Here is a 26,909-nt window from a genome sequence, read left to right on the forward strand (position 1 = left end):
CCCGTTCTAAAAAGTAAAAAAAAAAAAAATTTTTGCATAAAATATAGATTAGTAAAAACAATACAATGGCACATGATGAATAAACATTAACAGAATAACATTTACCTTTATTGGAATTCTTCTTGTGGGAAGACTGGAGGGGCGATTGGATTTTTACTTTTGGAAGGGAATCCCTTCCATCAGCCCCCTCGGTAATTTTTCCGGGGGTTACTTCTCTTTCTCTGTTTTTTAAAATCCACTAGGACCTTGAGAGTCACAGGGCCTGTTTTAAAAAAAAACTGTCAGGGGGCTCTTTTTTCTGGCATCTCTTTAAAAATTCCTAAAATGGGCCAAGACTCTGTCACTGTACAATTGCAGTGGCTTCAACATCTTCTCAGGGTGTTTTTTTCCAAAAACTTTCCCTCCCCACCCCTTTTCAAAAAACTCCAAATTTTGAAGAAGGATCCTTCCCTCTCTCCCTCCTCCTCTGCAGCAAGATTCTGAGCTGCGATCTGTTTTTTCTGCAAGCTCTTGCACTCCTCGTGGTTAGCTCCCGTTCGGTCCTCCACCTCTTCCATCCCCCAAACTCCCTCAACCCCCTTTGGGAAATCCCATTACAATGAGTTCTTGACATAGGGTCATCAGGGCTGCCTCAAACCTTAAAATCCCCCTTGTGGACTTTTGCCCTTTTTTTCCAACAATTCAAAGTCCGGGATCCTCCCTCCCAAGCCTTACCAAAGGGTAGATGGGGGAAAAACGAAATGTTCTTTCAAAAAAACTCTTGGGGCAAGTGGTTTAAATCACATTAAAGCACCTTTGAAATATTGCTTTGGGGTGAATTTAAAGTTTGAAAACTTTGGTCCATGGGCTGGAGGGGGGGTGGTTTGGGGCAAGAACTTTTTGTGATGAACCCAAAAAACTTTCAGAATTAGGGCATCAAATTTGGAGGATGAGCAAATTAAAAATTTTATTTAGGGGGCATTTAGTCAATTTCTTTTCCCGGAGGAATTCTTCCCCTGGGCCAAATACTTCATTGAACCTAAAAAATACCCCTTGTGACCCCTGCCTTGCTTTGATCTCCAAAACACAAAATTTCTCCTAACATTTTTTTTTAAACACTCTGGGATTTTTTCGGGGTGGTATACTATTCTTCTTTAAATCCCCACTAGCATTAGCACAGAACATTACAACCTGTCTTTCATAGGCTTGTGTCGGGCAGTGCCTTTTCTTCCCGAGAAATTTGGGTCCTTTTTGCTTTTTTTAAAAAGGGGCCTTTTTTCCCAAATTGAACCTTGTTCGGGTTTTCCCAGTCCTTCAGTCTCTTGTGCTCTTGTTCCCACATATTTTTCAGCTGTTTGTTGTCAAAATGGCAGCCTAAATCCACCACACTTTGTATGCCAGTCCTTCTTAAATCCCCAAAACCTTTGCGGGCCTTAGTCACTCACATCACCCTGTTGCAGGCTTTCTTTTTTCGTCTGCAACTTTTTTTAAAAAAGGGGCTAAAAGACTTCTCCCTAATTTTTTTCCCGTTTATCCCACCAAAAATAATTTCTAAACATCTTATCTAGTGATCTCTTTTTTGTCAGCATTTTTCCCTTTGCAACAACAGTGCCCGGTTTCCTTTTCTTGGCTTATAAAATAGGTTTGTACAGGATTTTTTAAACCCTCCCAGTTTCACTACCACTATCATATTGTTCAATGATTTTTTAAATTGTCTATTTTTACCCCTTTTTTCAAAAGGGTTGGCACTGGAGCTTTTTTTGGAGCCATGGAGCTTATTTAATTTCAACACCTAAAATCAATGGAATATTTGAAATTTTCTTGAGCAAGTGAGGGGCCTTCTCATTGAAACAATGGCACTGGCGGGAAGGGGGGCCCGGGGCCCCCAGGCGGTCGGGGTCCCCGGCAGGGCGATTAGCGGTTGGGGCCCTTTCGACCAATTTTGTTAAAATTGGGGCTATTTCAAAAATGGGGACTTTCACGCCCCGGGCAATTTTGAGGGCCACTTTTGGCAGAAAAAGGGGGGCTATGCAAAAATGAGTGTGGGGGGTTGAAGAGGGGTTTGGGAAAAGTTTTTAAAAAGCGTATTAGAATGGGGGCGAAGTTTGTGGTTATAGGAGGGTGGGTGCAGGAAAGAAGTGATTGGTGGAATGATAAAGAAAAAGGGTGTGATAAAAGAAAAAATTTGAGGGTGTTTAAAAAGAAGTGTTATAAAAAGAGTGGAATATGGGGGGTAAAGAAGAAGTTGAGGGGTGCAAAGAAGAGTGGATGATATGGGAACACTTAAATTTTTTAATAAAAATTAAAAAAAAATTTTGGGGTGGTTAAACAATTAAAAAAACCTGGAAATGAATGGTTTGTCTTTAAAATCAGGTGGGGTTAGTAGATGGGGGGATGGATATTAGGTAGATGGAAAGAATTTTTTAGGAACTTTTAAATGGGGCAAAAAAGGGGAGGCAAATTTCCCCCTTGCCAGGGGGGTATACCATCTTTTGGGGTAAGAAGAGGCAGGGATGTGGGTGGGGGGGTGGTAGGCATTCATAGTAAAGGGGAGAAAAACAGCTGGAAGGGGGAAATTATAAAAAGAAATGTTAAAGCGGGGGGATATGTGTTGAGTGGTTGGTTTTTTTTTAAAAAATTTTAAAAAAGGGGGAAGGTGCCTAGGGTTTGGGGAAAAACATGTATAGCCCTTATAAAAGGGGAAGGTGAAAAAGGATTTTAAAATTTGAGGAATAAGTTTACTATATCCCAGGAAAATTCGGTAGGGTTATTATTGAAAAATTAAATAAGACAGAATGTAGAATTGTGGATGACAAGGAGGTTTTAAGGGGGTGGGGGATTGTAGATCAAGTGTTTACATTGGAACATATATTTAACAATTTACATAAAATGGGAAGTTTTTGCATTTATGGTTTGAAAAAACACATGTTAGAGTGGATGGGGGGGCAATGTGGCACAGCCCCAGTACAGTGGACCCCGACATTGTAAATCCACATTGTCATTTTAATCAAAAATTTACCTGACATTCAGGGGAAAACCCCAACTTCGTCCGATTATCGAGGCGTGTCCGGTGGGAACTGCCCATGTGCCAGTGTTTAAAACCCACCCAGTGTGGGGCGCTCTGGGATACAGGTCTTTCCCATATGTCACTGTTTTGGTGCTTGTTTCTGCAAAATAAGAAACCCATGCAAAAAGTTTTAGTCCCAAACCCTTGAAAAAAAAAATCTAATGACTTTAAAATGAAAAAAGAGATTTCAAAGTGGGAAATGGGGGCGTGTGTGGTGCAATGTTTTGTAAAGAAATTTCTTCCTAGTGGTGATTGGTGAAGTTAAGGCCAAAAAGGTTTTTTGAAAGATTGTAGTGGCATAAAAGTGGAAAGGCATGGTGAGGCTGGTTCAAGTCCTAATGGAGGATTCCACTTCAAAACCTAACATCATCCACTTTTCCCCTCCTCCATAATAATTCCCCAGATCTTCTTTAAAAAGGTAATTTCAATTATTCTATTTTTATTAATCTTTTTATTTTTTTTTTAATTATTCTTTGCTTTAAAACAATTTTTCATGTAAAAAAATTTTTTTTCATATTTTTGGGTGTCTTCGGTTTAAATTTGATTTCCATTATTTCTTGGGGGGAAAATTAATTCATTTGAAAAACCTCAGGGGCAGTTAGTATGTCGAATGTGGGTCCCTTTTTGGAATGGGGGTAAGTTACTAAATGCTGTAAAAGTTTTATGGGGATAGTGAGGCTCAGGTTGGGTGTGTAGAAGAGAGGAGACTACTTCCCAGAAAAAAGGGGTCTTGACAGGGATGTGTAATGTCACCCTGGTTGTTTAATATATTTATAGATGGGTTGTAAAAAAATAAATCTAGGGTGTTCCGAGAGGGGGGGGAAAATTTGGGAATCAAATACAAATTAAATGGAGTTGCTTTTTGCTGTTCTGTTTTTGGGAGATTCTGGAAAAATTGCAAAATTAGTGGGCCAATTTGGGGGGTGTGTAAGGTAGAAGTTGAAAGTGAAAATAGAAAAAGGGTAAAGGGATAAAAGATTTAGATGAGGGAAAAATGGATATAAATTGGAAGGGGAGTATGGAAGAAGTGATGTTTTTAGATATTTGGGAGTTGATGTGTGGGATGGATTTATGGGATGAGTTAATCTGAATTGATGAAAGGAAAAATGGTGCATTGGGGGATATGTGGAACAAAAAAAAAAAGTTTCTTTTCTTCTTTAAACACCACCTATCCCACTGGGGAGGGTTTAAGGGTTAAAGTTTCTCCTTTTAAATTTGGTTTAAAAAGGGGAAGGGGGTTATCCCTCCCCTTGCATTTTAAATCCCCTTTTCCCGACACCCCTGTTTGGGGAAGAGCTTTTCCCCTTCCCCATGGAAATGAAAAAGAAAGAAAAGAACTAAAAAGAAAAAAAAAGCCCAGGGTATGTATATACAGTGGCCCCCCTTGGATCACCCCCTCGCCCAAATTTGAAAAGTGTATTTATGAAAAATGGTTTTGCGTTTATGTTTGGGGTCTGAAATGGACAATCTATTTCCCAATTTTCCCCTAGGGGAAAAAAAATTGGTCAGTACTGGCCCCGGGGCATACTACTGGAAAAAAAAAGTTCTTTAAACCCGGGGTATGTTTTGCTTGTACATGTATGTAGTGTGCCCTAAGTGTAAAAAAGAAAGGTTACCTGAAATCTTGCTTTTTTTATGAACAGAAAAAGGACCCCAGCAATCCTACCATCATTTAAAAAAATTACAGGCTTTTGTTTACTGGGGAGGGCCCTGGTCCTCCCGGCGTTTTTTCCCTTTTTACCTAAAAAAAATTTTATTTTTTTTTTGGGGGAGAAATTTCAATCTTTTCCCTGTTCAAATAAACAAATAATGCCACTGTCAATACCTGTCTGAATGGCCATTCCCTATGCAGTCATAAATCGTGGACCCCATGATGGCATCGCATAGCGTTTTTCCCCCTGGTTTTTAAAATTTTTTGCATACCCGTTAAAAACCAACCGTTTTTTGCCAAGGCCCCAATGTCCCTCCATTGGGGCCCGCCCCATTGTTTCCACCTCCGGTCACCAGCTCCTCGGAATTTCGTATTATTACAGTGTTTTGGGGGTGTTCGGGAAAAAAAGTGACCAGGGGGAAAAACTCGTCCCCTGTGAAAAGGGGGAAAAATTTTGGGGGAATAAAAAGTTTTTGAAGGGTTTTGGGCTAACCAAAGCCTATCCAGTTGTGGAACCCATTTGCCTACTTAAAAGTTTAAAGGGAAATGTGTGCAAGTGGTTTGAACTGAAAACCCTTTATAGATGAAAATCCCCGCAACTTTTTGGCCCCGTTTGACTATTTAAATACAATGTTATGGCCCTTTTTTGGGGAAATTTTGGGGAAAAAGCGGGGTCAGGTTTATGGACAGTTTGTTTCGACAGAGGCCCCGACTCTAAAACTGGCCCCTAGTGGCATTAAAGAAGAAAAATCCCGAAAGGACTTGCTCCTCAAGTCTAAGGGAAAGGGATTCCCCTTTCTAAACATAAAAATAATTCCCCCCCCTCCTCCCACTAATTCACAGTCTTAATAAAAGTAAGTGTCATTTTTTGGCATCCCTTTTCCCCCGTTGTGTTATTAAAATTAAATTCTTTGGGGAAAAAAATTTTCATACTTTTAAATCTTCGGATTAATTTTTTTTCCCTTATTTCTTGGAAAATTAATTGTTCATTTTTCCCTAACGATGACCCCCTTGCGTTAAAATGTTAACGGGGTCCACTGTTTTGGAGTAACTGAGGCGCAGTAAATTTGGATTCAATCTTCACTCTGGAGGGAAAGACTTGAGTGAATAGGTGGGCTGGCTGCCTAGGGGGAGGGGGGGGGGAAACCGGGGGGGAACTTTTAAAAATATTTTTGGGGGGGTGCGAATTTTAAGCCCGAAAGTTGAAAAAGAATGTTGAGGGGGACCTGTGTGAAAAAAAGGGTTAATTTAAAATTCATTTGTCATTTTCTTTTAACTTTCCATTATGATGGAGAAATTGAGTTGAAATTCCCCTCTTTCAAGGAAAATCTTAAAAGGACATGGGAAAAGTTGATCCACCACACAGATGGTGTATATTTTAAATTCCCCATCTCTACCCAAAAATATATTTTCCCCCCAATTTTTATTCCCTTGGGGTTTTTCATATAAAAATATTTAAATTATCTCTCTAATGAATTATCTATTTTAACATGTTTTAAAAGCAATTTTTAAAAAAATTTTAAAGGTTAAAAATTTTTATTCTTGTTCTAGTGTTTTTGGGTGCTTTTTATTTCTCGTAATTTTTATTACTTTTATTCTAAAAATTTTTTAACCTTTCAGGGTTTGACTACTAATCCACAACCAGGGGCCATAGTACTATACTCAAAAATTCTAAGCGCCTTAAAATCTGGTGAGAAAAGCGGTGGCCTTGAAAAAGGGTTCATTATCAGTGTGCAGTATAAAAAAACCCGAAACCTCGAAAAAAAAATTTTAGTTTTTGGTTAAAAACACGCTTTCATTATTTTCTATGTTTTATTGTTTAAAAATTTATTTTCCTGGCCCATTTTAGAATGGAAGACATTTAGAAATTGAGATATTTTTGGTTTTACAATGAAAAGTGTTTTTGATCAATTAGAAATTTTAATTTTAAAAATTAAAAATAAAAAAATCATCTAAACATCAATACATTCACTGGTGATCTGATTTTTTTCAACCGTTTTTTAATTTTCAAAATCATAGTCAAATAAATAAATTTTTATTTTTGGAAAAAAAAAATTAAAAGTAAACCAAAAAAATAAAAGGGGGCCTAAATGTAATAAAAAATGTTTTTTTTTGGGAATTTTTTCTTGTTTTTTTGGGCCCCTTTTAATATTTTGAAATTTGTGTGAAATTGGAAAATTTCAAAAATTCCCCTGTGTGGATGTTAAATGTAAAAGATTTTTCTTGTCTCATTGTGAAAAATGGGGTTCTAAAAAATAGTTATATTTTTAAAATAGTACATTAATTAGCAAAATTGAAAGTGGGAAATCCCGGGTGCATGAGCATCATGAGACCCAATTCACAAAGCATAATTTAAATTTTTCCCTAAATTTCATACTTTTGGGGTTTTGATGGGAAAATTCTCTCATTTAAAAAAAAATATTTTTTTTTTTTTTTTGGGCCCCGGGAAAAGTTCTGAGGGGCCTTTGGGCCTAAAAGGGTTAAAAATATGTTTAAACAGTTTTTTATCTCAGTTATGTTAATTTTCCCGTCCAGCCCCAAAAAATTTTCTGTTCCCTTAAAAAAAAATTCTGAAATGGGAAACAATTATGACTTCCATTCTATCAGTTGATACTGAGACAGCCAATAAAACCATATGAGAAAACACCTCAGAGTTGCTGTTTTAAACCAAACACAAGGATGGAGTTTTGCTTTTCCCATTGTGCTTCATGTGGAGCAGGATTTATTTTTATACTATGCACCCTCACCACACAGACTCATTCACTCATATCTAGGCCAAAATTTACTACTCACAGTTTATTTGAGTGAGCTGAGCTCATGATGTAGATCTACATGAGGGACCCTGGCACCACTTACTTAGTTCTATGTGATGGTCACTCAAAGGGTTAATATACTTTTTTATTTAAAGGTTCAGCTTAGAAGATCTTGGCAAGAATACCCTGAGAGGGATACTGATTTATACCAGTGGTGTAGTGGCTCCAAGTTCTGCTCGGGCCCTTTGGAAGCTCTTCTTACTCTAGAGGAGGGAGGTGAAGCTATTGAATTGAAAGTTCGGGGACCACCAGAGTCGGGACCTGTAGCCTTCTTTTTCATGGAAGATCTTTTAGCCATGATTGATCAGGTAAACTATAACATTAATATATATTCTTGTTTCATTCTTTCAGCACTCAAGACTACGTTTAATCAAAGCAATCTTATGAAAAGCTTATATGATAATACAGTAAGCCTCTTAAATTTTCACATTGTAAAATTTTGTTGCAGCACAATTATAAAATGCAACAAAAATTTTGTTAGCAGACAAAAATCTTCATATTAAATTCCACCAGGGATGAAAGAATTGGATAACATACACTACAGTATTTTTGTACTGTCTGCTTTAGGTTTCTATAGCATCAAATGTAAAATCTGGGTACTAATAGCTGTGATATTTTTCCATTCCAACCCAAATTGGGCCTAAGGGTGGCGAATGTTTGCAGAAGCACAGCTCTACCAATTGTCCCACTGACACCAGTTCCATTAACAGTTGCTTTTGTGGAACATTGCCTACCTTGTCCACTTTGTGTTTAACAGATGATTATAGTGTGTTTCATTATTGCTGTCTTCAATCTTGGATATTAATCAAGGCACCCAAGTTGTTGGAGGTGGCCAGAAAATGAATAAGTATGAATCTATAACACTGAAGTAATGGACAAATGCTCTAAGACTGGCATGCCAGAGTGCTAGTATAAATTAAACATTGCAGATGAACTGAATCATGCAAAGGTGTCATAGGATGAAGTGCCTCGGTCAGCTATAAGTGCAAGTATAGGTCATCACCAATGGTGATTTAATTTTTCTGATTTCCCTCAGTAAGAAGTAAGTTCAGGAAATTGTAGCAAGTACTGAGAGCTGATGGCTTTTAAAACATGCATATAGAAGTTGTAAATGAACTGTTAGAAGAAAATGATGAGGAGCCAAAGGCAGAAAAATTTCTGGAGGGGCTCAGTTCCCAGTTAGAAGAGAGGCAGACACCGGAAGAGGATGAGGAAGAACTTAAAGATAAATAGTAAATGCTGCAAGAAGTTAGGTGAGCAATTCCATGTTATTGCTAAAGCTGCAATTTTTTCACTGTAAAGGATCTTTACAAGGCAAAAAGCACTAGTGTGAAGGAGATTCTGGAGCAAGCAATGATGACTTATCAACTCTACCAATTATAGCCCAGAGATGCATTACAAACTACATGAGTACTCATAATACACCCCTTAACTACTGATAACTCTGCATCCACATTAACACAAGATCCACAGTCATCAACCTCAGTCTGGTAGGTCCACATCAAGCTTCTCCACACTTCATATTCAACAAGTATGCACTATCAAAAAGTAAGTTATAATACTGTAATTTTTAACTACTACAGTAGTAAAAGAAAAAAGTGTTTGGCAAATTTGGGTGTGAAACAGCTCTGCTTTTCTCATCTGTTCCTTACTTCACACCCCTCAAAGGAGCATCCTTGAGGTTCTTCAGTTTAGCAAGAATGGTTCTGAGGGGCATATTCTGATTCATTTGAATTTTCCATTTTTTTCTGTAAGTAGTCAGCATTTTTTCCCCTCATTTTTTAAACAATAATTCAAAAAAGAGGAGGCAGTTAGGGTAAGATATAAACAGCTATTGGAGGATAGATGGGCAAATGAGAGCATAGGCAATGGGGTCGAAGAGGTATGGGGTAGGTTTAAAAATGTAGTGTTAGAGTGTTCAGCAGAAGTTTGTGGTTACAGGAAAGTGGGTGCGGGAGGGAAGAGGAGCGATTGGTGGAATGATGATGTAAAGAGAGTAGTAAGGGAGAAAAAGTTAGCATATGAGAAGTTTTTACAAAGTAGAAGTGATGCAAGGAGGGAAGAGTATATGGAGAAAAAGAGAGAGGTTAAGAGAGTGGTGAAGCAATGTAAAAAGAGAGCAAATGAGAGAGTGGGTGAGATGTTATCAACAAATTTTGTTGAAAATAAAAAAAAGTTTTGGAGTGAGATTAACAAGTTAAGGAAGCCTAGAGAACAAATGGATTTGTCAGTTAAAAATAGGAGAGGAGAGTTATTAAATGGAGAGTTAGAGGTATTGGGAAGATGGAGGGAATATTTTGAGGAATTGTTAAATGTTGATGAAGATAGGGAAGCTGTGATTTCGTGTATAGGGCAAGGAGGAATAACATCTTGCAGGAGTGAGGAAGAGCCAGTTGTGAGTGTGGAGGAAGTTCGTGAGGCAGTAGGTAAAATGAAAGGGGGTAAGGCAGCCGGGATTGATGGGATAAAGATAGAAATGTTAAAAGCAGGTGGGGATATAGTTTTGGAGTGGTTGGTGCAATTATTTAATAAATGTATGGAAGAGGGTAAGGTACCTAGGGATTGGCAGAGAGCATGCATAGTTCCTTTGTATAAAGGCAAAGGGGATAAAAGAGAGTGCAAAAATTATAGGGGGATAAGTCTGTTGAGTATACCTGGTAAAGTGTATGGTAGAGTTATTATTGAAAGAATTAAGAGTAAGACGGAGAATAGGATAGCAGATGAACAAGGAGGCTTTAGGAAAGGTAGGGGGTGTGTGGACCAGGCGTTTACAGTGAAACATATAAGTGAACAGTATTTAGATAAGGCTAAAGAGGTCTTTGTGGCATTTATGGATTTGGAAAAGGCGTATGACAGGGTGGATAGGGGGGCAATGTGGCAGATGTTGCAGGTGTATGGTGTAGGAGGTAGGTTACTGAAAGCAGTGAAGAGATTTTACGAGGATAGTGAGGCTCAAGTTAGAGTATGTAGGAAAGAGGGAAATTATTTCCCAGTAAAAGTAGGCCTTAGACAAGGATGTGTGATGTCACCGTGGTTGTTTAATATATTTATAGATGGGGTTGTAAGAGAAGTGAATGCGAGGGTCTTGGCAAGAGGCGTGGAGTTAAAAGATAAAGAATCACACATAAAGTGGGAGTTGTCACAGTTGCTCTTTGCTGATGACACTGTGCTCTTGGGATATTCTGAAGAGAAGTTGCAGAGATTGGTGGATGAATTTGGTAGGGTGTGCAAAAGAAGAAAATTAAAGGTGAATACAGGAAAGAGTAAGGTTATGAGGATAACAAAAAGATTAGGTGATGAAAGATTGGATATCAGATTGGAGGGAGAGAGTATGGAGGAGGTGAATGTATTCAGATATTTGGGAGTGGACGTGTCAGCGGATGGGTCTATGAAAGATGAAGTGAATCATAGAATTGATGAGGGGAAAAGGGTGAGTGGTGCACTTAGGAGTCTGTGGAGACAAAGAACTTGTCCTTGGAGGCAAAGAGGGGAATGTATGAGAGTATAGTTTTACCAACGCTCTTATATGGGTGTGAAGCATGGGTGATGAATGTTGCAGCGAGGAGAAGGCTGGAGGCAGTGGAGATGTCATGTCTGAGGGCAATGTGTGGTGTGAATATAATGCAGAGAATTCGTAGTTTGGAAGTTAGGAGGAGGTGCGGGATTACCAAAACTGTTGTCCAGAGGGCTGAGGAAGGGTTGTTGAGGTGGTTCGGACATGTAGAGAGAATGGAGCGAAACAGAGTGACTTCAAGAGTGTATCAGTCTGTAGTGGAAGGAAGGCGGGGTAGGGGTTGGCCTAGGAAAGGTTGGAGGGAGGGGGTAAAGGAGGTTTTGTGTGCGAGGGGCTTGGACTTCCAGCAGGCATGCGTGAGCGTGTTTGATAGGAGTGAATGGAGACAAATGGTTTTTAATACTTGACGTGCTGTTGGAGTGTGAGCAAAGTAACATTTATGAAGGGGTTCAGGGAAACTGGCAGGCCGGACTTGAGTCCTGGAGATGGGAAGTACAGTGCCTACACTCTGAAGGAGGGGTGTTAATGTTGCAGTTTAAAAACTGTAGTGTAAAGCACCCTTCTGGCAAGACAGTGATGGAGTGAATGATGGTGAAAGTTTTTCTTTTTTGGGCCACCCTGCCTAGGTGGGAATCGGCCAGTGTGATAATAATAATAAATAATTCAAAAATTTATAAATTTTATTTTTGTAAAGTTTACAATGTGAGGTTTACATATCACAAAATATAAAGTACACAGAAAGCCACTAGCATGCCTAGGCATTTTGTTCAGACTAATCCTAATCATTACAAAATACAATAAGTAATTTGTTTTTCACAATCCTTTTGTTAGCATTTTGGACATATCTCTTTACATGTTCTAACTGCATTCAGTGAAATTCTAGTTTTTATTTTCTCTTGAGGGAGGGGGTGGTAAACAAAACAAAAGAAACAAGGTACTGTAAAAGGAAATTCTTTTTTTTCTTTTCTTTCTTTGTTAGGTTTATGAGGGCCACTGACAGCATAAGCTGTATCAAGCCCGACTTCTCGATGGTACGAGGAAAAATTGTTGCCCAAGGCTGGGCGATGAGAGAAAAGGAACAAAAGTTCCTTTGTAAATAGAAATAAAAACTCGAAGTTTCCAATTAGATCCGGTGGACCCCCTTGCCAAGCCCCAGCAGAGCAGGACACTCACACCCCAAACTGAGTTCAGTAACCAGTTTACCACCAAAGACCGTTAAAGAATTTTCCGCAGAACGGAAAAAATGGAGCTGGCTAAAGTAAGCCAATGAACAGGTCCCCCTCCTGTAGAGTGCCCGGCGGGCAAAATAGATGAGGGCAAGCGTCCCAGAGAGAACGGTGGAAATTTGTCACTGATACACAGGCGAGAGAGAGACGTTGGCACCCGACGAAGGCTGGTGTAGCTAAAAGGAAATTGTCATTTCATGATTGATTTATAACCAATAAGTATGAACATATCACACATGCACCGAAATAACATTTACAAAAAAAGTTATGCAATTAATAAACAAACAACCCTAAAGAAAATTAAGAAAATGTTAGTGTGACTGTAAAGCTTTGTCATCCTCATCAAACAGTTCACTTTGTTACATTATGTTGATTTATAGTGTTAACTTGTCTTCTTTGGTCTAGGTCCTTGTCGAGATGTGCCCAGGACTTGTACTGGAAAAGCACGTTCTGAGTGCTGAACAACTTGCAGCTCACTCATCTACTGTGTATGCTTGGCCACCAGCAGACATCTACACAGCATTACTTGGCAGTGGTATTCGTGCATCACTTATCAATCCAATAACTGAGAAAGAAGAGACATTCACTCAGTTAGTTTGCTTTGGATCCCAAGATGTAAGTTTTTTAGCTTTTATACAATACTAGTCACGGCACTATGTCGCCCCTCCCCACACATGTACCAAAACACAAACACATACCATGAAAGATTATAATATATATACTTGCACACTTGCTGAGGTTTTAATACTTGGTGCTGTGTCCTATACACTTAATCACATCCCTCAGCCATTTAGGAAGACTCTCGCACAAATTCTTGAGGGTTTGGGGAGGTATATTATTCCATGCCTCATGTAGAGCAGCCTCCAGCTGCAGGATGGAATGCAACATACAGGGTTATAAGCTATTCCATACTGATAGGGTCAATAGGAAAGGTGGTGGAGTGGCGATGTATGTCAGAGATAATTTAAATTGTTGTGTTAGACAAGATGTAAGATTGGAAACATTGGACACAAAATCTGTTTGGCTACAGTTTCTCAAAGGTCATGAAAAGTTAATTTTGGGTGTGATTGACAGACCCCCAAACCTTGATAGAGAGTGCAATAAGCTGTTATGGGACAAAATTCATAAGGCATCTAGATATAAAAATGTTGTGTTAATGGGAGAGTTTAACTTTAGACAAATTGATTGGAACAGTGTGACAGGAAATCTTGAGTCTAGTGACTTTCTTGATACGGTTCAGGATTGTTTTTTAAAACAGTTTGTGACAGAACCAACTAGAGGAAACAACCTGCTTGACTTCATTCTTGCCAACAAAGAATCACTAATTAACCCTTAAACTGTCCAAATGTAGATCTACGTTCGCCTGCGTGGCACTCCGAATATTTTGAAAAATAAAAAAATCATTTTTTGTTTTTAAATTAAAGATGGGTATTTTCTCTGTGGTATAAGACCAAAAAAAAAATTTAGGACTAGTACTTACCAAGATATAAGACCATGAAGTTGACTCTGGATGCTCACCTGACGGCAACATCCAGTCCTGCAGCTTGCTGAAGTGTTGCCGATTTGCCTTTTCTTTTTTTCTTTTTTTTTTTTTTAATTTATATAATTTTTATGTTCTGATAATTACAATTTATAATAGTTCTTGTGATTTCATAGCCAATCTTTGTTCTGACACTAGTATTTATAGGTCCCAGCAATGTTTTAGACATGCTGAAGTATGAACCTTCTTGAAGCATGGTGTTTTGACAAAGGTCAGAATGTGCCCTGCTGGAGGGGATAACCTAGCCTTTATATGTTTTTACTCTTGCACACAAACATGTCTTCGTATGTCTGTCTGTCTGCCTGTCTGTCTATTTGTACATCTGGCTATCTGTACATCTGTCTGTCTGTCTATCTGTCTCTCCACCTAGTTCTGCTCATCTGTGTGTCCAGTTCAGCTTATCTGTCTTTCTGTCTTCTGTGTGTGGCTGGAGTGTAATATGAACTCCTTGAATAATTGTGTTATGACAGCATCAGATAACAGTGACATTTGATGAATGTGCACTGCTGGAGGGGGAACCTTGCCTTTATATGTTTTTGTTCTTGCACACAAATATGTCTCTGTATGTCTGTTTGTCAGTCTGTCTATCTGTCTGTCTATCTGTACATCTATCTGTCTGCCTTGCCCTGTCATGGGATAGAATATAAAATGGCTTCGAAAAAGCAAAACCGGTTGGGTTGAAACCCATCCGACCCCATCATAAATTACGATTTCAACAACACTCATTCCCAAGCCCCAGACCCCTTATATATTTTAAAGCTTTGAATTCATTTTATCATTTATTTTTCTTTTTTCATTTTCTTTAATTGGTTTAATTTTCATATTTAAGTGATTTATATTTTTTTAAAAAAAAAGTGTTTATTTTTGTCTTTTTATTTTTTTTTCTATTCACAAATTTTTTTCCTGAGGGGGACCATTTGGAAATTGTCTAAAGGGGTTTTGGGGCTGAGAAAGGGCCTTAAAGTGGAAAACCCAAGGGTCAAACCCTAAAATAAAGGGTTAACCCCAACCCGAATCTCCTTTTGGAAATTTTAAGCCCGACCCGGGGTTTACCCAGCCAGGAATTCATTCTTATTGGGACTACAGTACAGGTTTTTAAAAAGATTTGGTGATTGTTTAGTCTCAATTTTTTATAATAAAGTCAAGGCAGGAATCTAGTTAATTCTGAACTTTTTTTAAGGTGAATTTAAAACCCATTTTTAAATTAGACTTTTGGGCCCAAATTTTTCCCAGTGACAATTTTTTTAATTGGGGCTCTTTTTTTTAAAAAGGGAACTGTCATAGGGCCTCTTGTTTGTTGGTGAGAAAATTGGATGGTAAAGTGACCCCACCCCCTTACTGTTTGCTCGGAGCGGGCATAGAATACTTTTTAAATTAATACATTTGTTTTTTGGGGGAAGTAGGGACCCCAAACCCTCTGGTTTGTTACAGTTTCCCGGGCGGGAATTGCCCTCTTTCTTTTAAAAATTTCTTTTCCCCCTGATATTTTAAAGTTATTCTTAAGTATAGATGAATCCCAGTTTTGGATAAATTTTCCTGGGAAAAGTTAGGAATAACGGGAAAAATTTAAAATCTTTCATTGGGTGCTAAGATCCAGGAAAGACTTGAAAGAGAGAAATTGAGAGAAAAAAAGAAAAAAAGGGGAAAAAGGAAAAAAAAGGAGAGAGAGAGAATAGAAAGAGAAAAAGGGGAAAGGAGGGGGAATTGAAAGAGAAAAAAGGAGAAAAACCCAAAAGAAAGAGTTGAAGAGAAAAAAAGGGCTGATAGATTTGATCGTGAGGAGAGAGCTAAATCGTGAAAACGGGTTTAAAATTTAAAAGAGAACTTGGGGGAAAGAAAAGGGATGAAGTTGGGGAAAAAAGCTGAGCATAAGTTAATGAAAAAAGATGTAAAACTAAAAGAAAATCTCTTGTAATTAGAAAATAAAGTTCCTTTTCCCAAACAACAATTAGAGGAAGGGTAATGGAAAAATTTGCGTCAGTGCACTATTCCCCCTTTTTTTTACCCCCCTTCACAGAGGGGAAGACAAAACCCTTATACATTATCGGGTTTTAAAAATACTGCTACCTCTGTAGAGGGCCTTTCCTGACACCTGGGCTCCGGGTTAAAAGTGTTATTTTTGGGTACCTTGGGAATATATATGCAACTTTTCTTGGGATATATGTTTAAACCTCCCTGATGAAGGCAACCCAAAGCATATAAAAACCCAAAATTCTTACAGGAAAGATTTCAGGTATCCCCCACACCCTGGAGTTTCCCCTTGATTGGGAAACCCTTTTTCATTTGTTCGACTTTTGGATGAAAAGTTCAGGGTTGATCACATTTTGAATCTCTTAAAAACTTCAGGGGTTGCTGACCATTTTCCTGACATTTTTCCCCATCAGATCTGAACATTCATCAGAAACTAACCTGATTAAAGCTGGGGGAAGTTGCTGGGGCTGTTGCCCCGTTGTTTGGGGTCCCCAATTCCTTAGAAGACCAAAGGGGGAATTAAAACCCCAAAGGGAAAAAAGGGTTCATCAAAATTAAAAAATCAAAACCCCCTAGTGGAAAGAAAAATTCTTTTTTTTCCTGTTTGTTTTTTTTTTGGTTTTAAAAGGGACAAAAACGTCGGGTTGTCCTTCTAAAAAGGGGCCCAAAAATTTTGGAAGATTTTTTAAAAGGACTGTAATGCCCAAAAGCCCCCCTTCTTTCAGGAACAGTTAATGGACTTAATGTATACCATTTCAGACATGGATGCACATGTATAGTTCATTTCTGATAAGCTTTTTCCCAAACCCTTTAAAAGAGACTCATTCCTCTGTATTTTTCCCAGACTACTTGGGCGGTGGGACCTTTTCCTACTACCCGTTTTTCATTGGCCCAAAAAGGGTTTCCCGGGGTTGGTCGGGAACATTTAACCCCATCACTTCTTTTCCTTCTAAATTAATGAAAAGGTGCCATTTTTCCCCTTCGAGTTGCCCTTTTCCCATCACAAAGGTGGACATAATTTTCCAGATCCTCTTCCTGTAGAGCAGAGAAGCCCTCGGGGTTCAGATGAGACAATGTCTCGTGAGCCATTTGGGATTAAAAAAATGATTACTCTCAAGCGGGGGGTTGGTTTTCCTTTTCCATTTTGTTAGATAAAGTGAAGATATCCCTCCGATACCATAAATGTTTTGGGACTAGGGCTCAGCCCAAAAAAAACCCCCTACTATCCATCCTTTGTTTTTCCCTGACTTTGGCCTTTAGATATATGAAGGGACTCCTTTGTCAATTTACCGTTTGCCCTTCTCTTAAAATTTTGCCATAATGCCGCTAAACAAAAAATAAATTTTTTCCCAAAAAAAAACTTTTCATATAAATCGGGGAATATAAAAAAATTATCTTTTTAAAGTCAGTTTAAAATTTAAAATTTTAGATCAGATAAAATTTTTCCATCTTATTTTTTCAATCAATGCAGAAGACTGTTCTTAAAATGGCTCATAAACCTGCAGTGGCGGAATTTCTTCTAAAACCTTAAAAAAAAATTTGGGGAAACCCTTTTTTTGGCCAAAAATGCCCTCAAATGTCCCCTTTTTGTAGATGTTAAATTTTTCCCAACTGTCATCCTCCCGGGGAACCGGGCGGTACCTAGGGTCAAAATCCCAATCTTAACAGTCCTTTTGAAAAAGTAGCTATTGACTTTATTGGTTTTATCTCCACTTTCATCTGGGGGACATAGATATATTTAACATTAGTTGATTATGCTTGATTTCCCTGAAACCCCTTTAAAAAGAATAACCACTACAGAGGGGGGTAAAACCCCTTTTTCCATCTTCCCCAAAGTGGGCTCCCAAGAAATTTTTTGCCGTGGGACACAATTCAATCGATTTAATGCAACATCTATAACAACTTTGAAGCCTCTCTTCACCACCCCTATCATCAGCCAAAGGGGAGGATTGGCGAACATTAATTCTCAAGTCCTTTTTTAAAGAAATTTTTCCCCCCTTAAACCAGGGGGTGGCATCGTTCCTACCCTGTGTTTGTTTGCCATGAGGGGAAATTCCCAAAAGTGACTCTTTGGGGTTTCCCCCTTTTTTGAAGTTCTCTATTTTAGACAGGCCAGGGCCCATTGTCCACCCTTTCAGGTTTTATGGTTTAAAGAGGTGAGTGCTGAGGGTTTAGTCTTCTTACCAGTTTTTTCCTTTACCTTAGATCCAAACTTGGGGGGGCCCTCTTTTTACATGGTTTTTGAAAAACCTAAACTTTCCCAAAGGACCAATTTCAAAACCCATTTTGATTCCCAAAAATCAGGAAGTTTTAAAAAAGGGGTTTAAGCTCTTGTACTTTTGCCCCATCAAGTCAAATAAATTCTTAGTAGCATGGAAAGGTCCATATAAAGTATTAAAAAATTTTTGGGAAAAGTTATTTTCCTCATAGAAGTCAAGGGGGAAAACCCAAACTTTTTCATATCAACATCCCTTTAAAAAATATTACCCAAGAAATTTATTCTCCCTTTAAAAACTTTTACTTAGTTTTCCCAAAAATCTTGATAAAACTGAAGAATGTAAAGGGGTGCATTTGGCCCCCTAACTTAGACTATGATGAAGAACCATGACTTGGTGACCCTTTAACCACTCGGGGCCCAAACCCAAAATTAATAAAAGAATCTTTTGGGTGACCATAAGAGACATGAAATACTTTAATGTGTGAATTTAAATTTTCAGGCGTCTTTACTGATATTCCCGGGTGTTACCTCCGGTAGTCCCTAAGATTGACTTTGGGACAATCTATCGAAAAAATTATACCCAGTTCCCGTTCAGGGGGGGGATTTGACCAAAGGGAGACAAATTATTAAAAATAAAAATTTAACCTTCAGTATCTTCCTTTGTTCACCAATGTCAAAGGTTAAGAAGGAGGATAATTCATATGACTTGCTGTGGCCAGAAGGGGCCCTTTAAAGCTATAACCCTTTGATTTGGGGTTTTGAGCCTATTTCCCTTTAAAAATTTTGGGTCTACACAAATTTTATGGGGCCCTTTCCCCCTTTTAAGTTGATATTGCACAGGCCCTATCATCAAATAATTTAGATCCTTCTTCTAAACAGTACACAGCTTTTCCTACACACCAAGGACTGATGCAATATAGAACTAGCCCGGGGGTTTGGGAAACCTGTGCTAGCTCGTGAGACTGATGAGAAAAGGGCTTGGGTAATATACCAAAAATTTTTAAAATTTTTTTTTTGATAACATTTTTTGTTTAAAAATCCACGTGGGAACATTCCCAAAAATTAAAACAGTTTTGTAAAATTAGCTCCTTGGGCCCCCACCCAAAAGAAGGGAAAAGCTTCCTTGGGGGATAACAAGATTAAATAAATATCGGGCTGATCTTTTCCCCAATTAACTCTCTGCAGCCTCTCCCATTTAAAATCAAAGCTTTATTAAATTTAAATTCCCCAAAACCAAAAAAGCTCCCTCTTTGCTTTCTTGGTTCTTAAATTTAAAGCAGGGTTTTTTCCCCCCCAAAATACTGATCTTCAGGCATCTTATCCGGCTTCCTTAAAAAATCTGTGAAGGAACCCTTTAACTTTTCCGGGCGTGGGTTTTGGGAAAGTCTAATGAGATTAAAAATATCTTTTGAAAGACCCCATACTTAAAATTCCCGATTTAATAAAACATTTTTTTTTAAAAACTGAACCCTCAATAGGCTTAGGTCTTGGTTCTACTACAAAAAACCATGATGGTATTCCCCTTTCCCTTATGCTTCCTAAATTGGAAAAACTATAAACGAGATCTCCACCATAGAAAAGGGAAATTTTTGGGCCCTTTTGGAGAATCCCCCAAGCAAATTTTTTTTGCTGGGGGAAAAAAATTCATTTTTGAAAACAGGGCCACAAACCTTTATACCCAGAAACTTTTAAGGAAAAACAGTTTTTCTTGAGGGGGAAATTTGGGCCTTTTTAGGCTTTTAAATTCCCTTTGTGTTTTCAATTTGGGTTTAAACAATTATTTTCTGGCTGGTTTTGCGTGACGTCGTAGAAGATTAATGCCTTACTCGACTTCCATATTTTAGAACTTTTTTCCCCGCCTATTCTTCTTATTCCGCTATAAGTCTTGGTAAAGGGAGTGTGAGGAAAAATTCAATAATAAAGGGGAGAGAATTATAAAACAATAGTTTTTATTCCGGCTTCTTGTTAAGGGAGGGTGGGCAAGCTCCGCTTTTCTGCCTTTTTTTCCCCCCCCAGTGATAGTTTGACTGCCCTTTTCTTGTTAAAAGGGAGGGTCAGTCTGGGTCCCCTATCCCCTTCCCCCCCCCCTTTTCCCCCCCTGAAAAGGGGGCGTGTGGGGCTCTGATCCCAAAAAGTAATCCCCTATCTCCAAACTCTAGCACTACCCAATTTCATGCCCTTGTATTCTAAATGGATTTATTGGTTGAAAACTTCCTTTTTACCAAAAAAAACTAATCCTTTCAGTTTTGCTCTGGGGTTTCTGTTGTAATAATCACCACATCTTTTAGGTATTGTACTTTTTCTGGGATGGTTTTTAAGCAATTTGGGGAACCTGTCTATCTTTCCCGCTTGGATGAAAAGGGTCACCCGCCAATTCGAGCAGGGCAGTGGAGATGGACTAGCATCCCGGGAAATTTTTTTGGTTTAAATTTTGTGCACCTGTAGAAATTTCAGGGCCGTAACCCCTCATCATTCAGCGGGAAGGGAAACCCGCTTTCCCGTCATTTGGGGTAGAAAAATAAAGGCCCTTTTGGAATGAACCCGTGGGTTGTAACCAACACCTGCGGCCCCCCCCTCATCAAATTTTTCGATATCAACAACACTCAGTGTCCCAACACCCGACACCCTTTTATATATTGGTTGAATTCAGTTATCATTTTATTTTTCATTTTTTATTTTCTTTAATGTAAGGTTTTAAAATTTCATATTTAAATTTTTTTATTTTTTATAATAAAATGTTTATGTTTTTATTATTTTTCTTTTTTTTATTCACTAATTTTCCCGAGGGGGAAGACCTTGGTAATACTTCTGAAGTTGTTACAAAGGGGTGAGTAAATTCACAATTCAAAAAAATGTATAGGCTTGGGTAAATTTTGGGGTTTTCTAGGTAATTTTTATATTATAAAAACTTATTGATGAGTACATGTAGAGACAGGGTAAAGTGGGGTGTTTTAGACAGATAACGGGGATATAGACAACAGAGAATAGAAAAAATAAAAGACCCAAAGACCCACCTAGTTAGGTCCCTCCACTGAAAGAAGGGGCCTGACGGTTTTACCCAGTGCCAGGGTTGGGCAGGTCCAACTCCACCCACCCACCCCTCATGCATTTATCTAACTTATTTTACTTTCTCTTAAAATGTGAATGTTAATATGACATGACATCAGTAATCCTTGGGGTTTTCCATGATATTTGCTCCCGGGGGCTCAGTTGAACTGGTGCTCCCCGATTTTTTTATAGTCCCTACACGAGTGCCCGGCCCATTCTTTCATGTCTAGGCGACTCAGGCCTGCTCCCAAAATTTTAAGGAATGAAAAAGGCGTTGATCTATCTCCGGAGCCTGCCACCTTTGGGTATATTCGTGTGGACGGGTTTGGGGGAATAATCTTGAGGGTTTAAAGATGAGCTTGGGAAAAACAATGGAAATCACTTAGTTTCAATATATCATGGAAATTTCCCCCCATAACTACAATCAAGGGTTTTTGTCCCCGACTTCCCGGGGGGTTCCTTTGGGACTGAGAAAATTTCCTGGGTGGGGCTAAATTGGGGTGACCCCAACTTTGGGGTTTGGTTGGTGTTGTTTTGCCAATATGACATTTTTCATAATTCTAACTGCCCCCGACAACTTTTGTTCGGGAAAAAATTGATGTAACAAAAAAGATCCCAAATGGATGAACAAAATTAAAACATTTATTGGTCAAAAAAAATATAAAATTTAAGGGGATGAGAGTTAAAAATCAAATTTTATTCAGTTAAAGAGAGAAATAAAAAGAGTAACTAGTGACATGGTTTCCCCAGACAATTAGAATTTAAAAATTAACGATCCCCCAGGCCTGATGAATTCTTTGCAAGAGTTTTAAAGGAAAGAAAAGGAACTTAGCAAACCTTTGGCTAAAACTTTTTAAAATCACCCACAAACTGGCATAAAATGCCCGATAAGTGGAAAATAGCAAATGTAATACCTGTTTACAAGGCGGTGACAGGTCCTTTGGGGAAATATGACCAATAAGCCTTACCTCCATAGTGGGAAAAAATTTTTGGAATCCCAAAATTTTTCCGGGGGCAATTGTAACCATCTTGAAAGGCATAAAATTTATTCATGAATCTCAACCCCGGGTTTTTCAAAGGGGGTTTTCCCGTCTTACGAATTTACTAAGTTTTTTCACAAAGGTATTTGGGGGGGGCCAACCCAAAACAGTGTTAAACGGGGTCGTGTTCCCCCTTTTTTTCACAGTTTACATAAATGAAAAAGGCGGGGGAAAAAAAGGACATAAAAAATTTTGCTGATGACACCAAACTAGGCCCGTCAATTCATTTTAATAGGATATTAGAGCACTCAGGATGATTTGAAAAGGCTAATGCAATGGTTTGGAAAATGGGAGATGCAGTTTAATATAACAAATCAAAATTCTAAATGTTGGAAAAGGGTAATAACCTACATATAAATTAATGTAGATCTTTTAAAAGGTCCAAGCGTTATTCGTTTTTTTAACATCTGAAAGTATTAAAAAAATGTAGATCTTCTTTTTTTTTTACATTTGAAAATGTTAAAAAAAACTTTTATCACATTTTTTTTTTTTTTATATTTGAAAATATGTAAAAAAAGGATCTACTTTTTTGGGGATAAAATTTTGGGGTCGATCTGTTTTGGGCCGTTTAAGGGGTTTAAAATTTTCGATTCGAAAAGGGGTTGGGTTGTTGCGAACCTGAAAACCCAAAACAACAGTGCATAAAACGTTAAAAAAAGCTAACAGAAACCTTGGCTTCATATCAAAAACAAAAAAAATAAAAACCTTTGGTTGTTCTTAACTCTCTTTTCCTTTGTTATGCCTCATTTAGATTATGCTGCACAGTTCTGGTCACCCATATTCAGAGTGGATATAAATGCACTGGAAAACATCAGAGGATGAAAAAGTTGATCCATGTATCGAAATTTCCTAGAGGATAGGCTGGGCCCCTGAATCTGCACTCTGTAGAGGGTAGTTGGGAGGGGTTATGATTGGGGTGTATAAATGGAAAACGGAATGAATAAAGGGGATGTAAATAGCATGCAAAAAATATCTAGCCTAGACAGGACTATACGGGTTTTTAAGCTGGAAAAATTCGTTCAGGAAGGATATAGGAAAGCACTGGTTTGGTAATAGAGTTGTGGATAGTGGAATAAACTCCCAAATACCGTCATGAAGCAAAACTTGTGGGTTTAAAAAATAGGTTGAAAACCCCAGTGGGTGTGAGTTGGCCCTGCTAGCTGGTGCTGGGTCAGGACCCGTGCTCCTTCCTTAAGTGGGGGTGATGTGACTGGGTGGGCCATTGGGCTAAGCTGGGGGTTGACATGGCCTGCTTCATGGGCCAGTAGGCCCTGCGTGTTCCTTCTTTCTTATGATCCCCCAGTAAACGTTTCACTATTGACCAGAGGTTCTCAATAGGGTTTGGTCTGGGAATTTCCCGGCCAGTTGAAAAAAACCTCACTTCACAGTCACTACAGATTTGGTGTTGGAATCGGTGCACCGTCCCGCATGCCTCAAACACCTGGGTAAATTTTCCCCCAAAAACCAGGTAATTATACTGCTTTTTTGGGAAACCGATGAAATTTACAACACTCTGAGCACTGGCCCCAAACCATGAGCAATTGGGGGTTTTGGTCCCCCGGTGTAGCTGGGTCTGTGGTCCTACCACTGGGCCATCACATGTCCCCCAGTTACAGGGACAGTGAAGGTTGCTTCATCACTCAAGGACTTCAGACTGCTGTCAAATTCCCGTGAAGATATTTCTTTGCATAATCCAGCCCCTTTTTTTCCCTTGGGGGAGAGGATCAGTTTTTTAATCTGTGGGACACTGTAGCCCCTTTGACACCGTTTTTAACAGTTCTTGTAAACCCTGGGGAAAATGTGGGGTTTTTTTCTTTCAATTCTCTGCATTATCTTGGTGTACTCTCTAACTGCTCTTTAAAAAATAGAACAGATGTCTTCTTAGGGCTGGCGAGGGGGCAGATGGTGCTCAACATGCCACCAGCCTTGAAAAACCCGCACCAGTTCCTCTTTAGCCTTTTCTCACCCAACATTCTCTACTATATCTTTGTCTTGTCCAACTTTGTGAACCCTTTATTTGAGCTATAGTTTCGGTGTTAAAGACTTCCTTTTACCCATAATCAAACCTGTATAGCCCCAAAACCAGGGAACTTGGAAAAAAGGGGGGCGATGGGGAAAAAGTCAACACTTTCTCTCACCCCCGGGGTCATGTGAGAGCACTGAGGATCACTGTGGGTGTGGTGGCGGCCGTGATGTCTGCTAATGGCATCCTGGCATAATGCTGGGAAAAAACCATCTTGTATGGTAGGCCTTTGAGTTTTATCCCGGGATTATGCCAGGCGTTCCCCTAATGCCCTCTAAAATGGGTGCTTCAACTAGGTAAGGGTTATGTTCCCAAACCATCATAATTGAAAATATTGTAAGTCAAATATGAGTCTTCTTTCTTTCAACAAACTGGCTGTATCCACCAGGCAAGGGGGGCCCAAAAAAGAAAAAAAAAAAAAGTTTGTCTTTTTTTAGTAATTATACGGAAAGGGGTTACTCCCCTTGCCCCCAAACCTAATATTACCTCTTTCAACATGTTTCTTTGGAGGAAAAATTCTGCCCATTTCCATCCCGATAAAAATAACAAGAACAAAAAAACTAGTAAGAAAATATAAGCCCCCAGGTTTTGTTTTGTGCTTGTACATGCAAGTGTAGTGTGCCCTGTAAAGAAAAATGAAAAATCTGAACTCTTGCATGTTTAGAGACAAAAAAAAAGACCCAAAATCCTCCCATCTGAAAACAATTACAGGCTTCCATTTTACCCCCTTGGTAGGATGGTATCCCCCCCGGGGGCAGTTCTGTCTAACCTACTATCTAAAACCCAATGGATCAGAAAATTAATAATTTGGAATTTCAGAATATGCTGATTTTAAAATGGGTTCAGAAAAAACAATGCAGGCTTTCCCTGGCACTAAAATAACTTTTTCTCTGTTCATTAGTTAAAAATAACAAAAAGGCACAATCCCTTGCTGGAAAAATACACAGAAAAGCTTGCACATGGGGGTGGGGAGCTTTGATTTTGGCCCATTTGGGACCATTAAAAAAGTCACGTGTGACTTTGTAAATTCAAGTCAAACAAATAAAAATTGTATTCCCCCTCCTTTTTATTTTTGTATTCTTAATTTGGGTTTTAAAAGTTTCATTTTTATTTTTATTCATACAAAAAAATGGATTCACTTGGTTTTTTAATAATTGTATAAATACTGTCCGCATTCATGAAGCCTTAGACTGACCACTTGGGTTTTGGATGAGTGATTGGTTTATTTACTCGGAATATTGGCAAAAAACTAATTTCCCCTTTGAGCTCAATTTTGGGTATTTTTCAGCCCCCAAAAATCAGAATCATCTCTCTTTCTGTTCGTTTCCATTTTATCAAATGAGACCAGAAACCATGAAAAACCCTGCAAAAACCGAAGTCCCGTTTTAAAAAAAAGGCGTTACTTTTTCATTCTGCTGGGATTTTATATTTTTCCCCACTCAAGACCTATTCTCTCTAGCTCACAGCTTATCTGGGGTGGTGAGCTCTATTGTACCAACAAACATGGGTTAATGCTGTGGACAACAGCAGGACCAAAAGGGGTTAAATGAAACAAATTTCTTCCCGTTGTTTTTTAAAAGATGCAGGGGTCTTTCAACAAATCGAACTGGGGCCCTATTTTGGGATGTTTGTGGTTGTCGCTCTCTACAGCCCCTGACCATTTGGCCTTCTCTTGGGGGGTGTTGTCATTCATTGTCAGAAAGACTATAAAAATGTTAGGAAAAAAAAGAGACAAATTACATTTTTTCCTATAGTTAAAAATAAAATAAATATAAAGAAAAAAGGTTTTTTTTTTAAAAGGTTACAATTTTAATTAAAATTTTTGGTTTTTCAATCAAAGCCACTATCCTGCCAGGGCATTTCAGGCAGACTAATCTTAATACATAGTTCTTAAAACTAGACAAGATAAGTGTTCGATTAAATTTTTTTTAAAATCTTAATACTAATTGAGGTGTAAGGGTGGAGTTTTTAAAAAAATTTAATTGCCCAAACACACTGTATATTATATAAGATTTGCAATTTTTTTTTTAATTTAAACGTATTCTCAAATTAAAGAAGGGGTTTTATCAAAGCTAGTCTTGAAGGACTCACTTATTTTTTTTTAAAAGTTAGGTGTTTTTTAAATTCTATTGCATACACAGCCCAAAATTTTTCTGTAAATGACTTTCAGAAAATAAAATGTTAAAATCTTTATAAAGCATGTGAAGTGCAGTACAAAAAAAAAAAATAAATAAATGGATATTGTCAGGTTGTACCCACTCTGGTTGTTGGGGGGGATTTAAATCTCAGTCTATCCTGACTGTTCAGCGTTTGGCTCCATGGATCCCCTCATCCGGGGCTCTGACTGGTAAAATTTTACTGTATTTTCCCTTTTTTTTAATTCTGCTTGTGTGTCAGTCTTTTTACATTCTGATAGTGCAAAAGCCATAGGGTCATAAAACACCTGGGAGGAAATTGGGTTTGATCAAGGGGGGGTCAGGTTTAATTCCTTGGATAAAAATCTACACCACACCCAGAAACCTCGCTCAGGAATTTATCAGCCAAAATTTAATTTAATCTTGACTAGAGTTGTTAAATCTTTTTTTATGATATAGTTGTTATACATAGCCCCACATGAACATCTTTCCCGTGTTTGGGGTTCCCAAAAGGTAAATATCTAAAAAATTCAGATTCATTTAAAAAAAAAATTTAAAAACAGCCCTATCTTCATATAATGCCTTGAGTTTGAAAGTTCATTGGGGAAAAAAAAAAAAAAAAATCATCTCCCCAAAACATATGGGAGCTTTCTGTTAATAAATGGGGTTTCAAAATTTTTAATT

The 26,909-nt window shown here is 38.3% G+C and overlaps 1 protein-coding gene across 1 annotated transcript in view; it reads left to right on the forward strand.

The window, feature by feature from the left end:
* Window positions 1–26,909, forward strand: part of LOC128690311 (death-associated protein kinase 1-like) — a 532,947-nt gene that overhangs the window by 498,138 nt on the left and 7,900 nt on the right. Inside the window, 5 exon segments of the mRNA XM_070090725.1 lie at window positions 7,606–7,818; window positions 12,656–12,865; window positions 26,339–26,378; window positions 26,381–26,404; window positions 26,407–26,434. Of these exon segments, the coding sequence (XP_069946826.1) occupies window positions 7,606–7,818; window positions 12,656–12,865; window positions 26,339–26,378; window positions 26,381–26,404; window positions 26,407–26,434 (515 nt within the window).

Source organism: Cherax quadricarinatus, chromosome 32, assembly GCF_038502225.1.
Source record: "Cherax quadricarinatus isolate ZL_2023a chromosome 32, ASM3850222v1, whole genome shotgun sequence".
NCBI lineage: Eukaryota > Metazoa > Arthropoda > Malacostraca > Decapoda > Parastacidae > Cherax > Cherax quadricarinatus.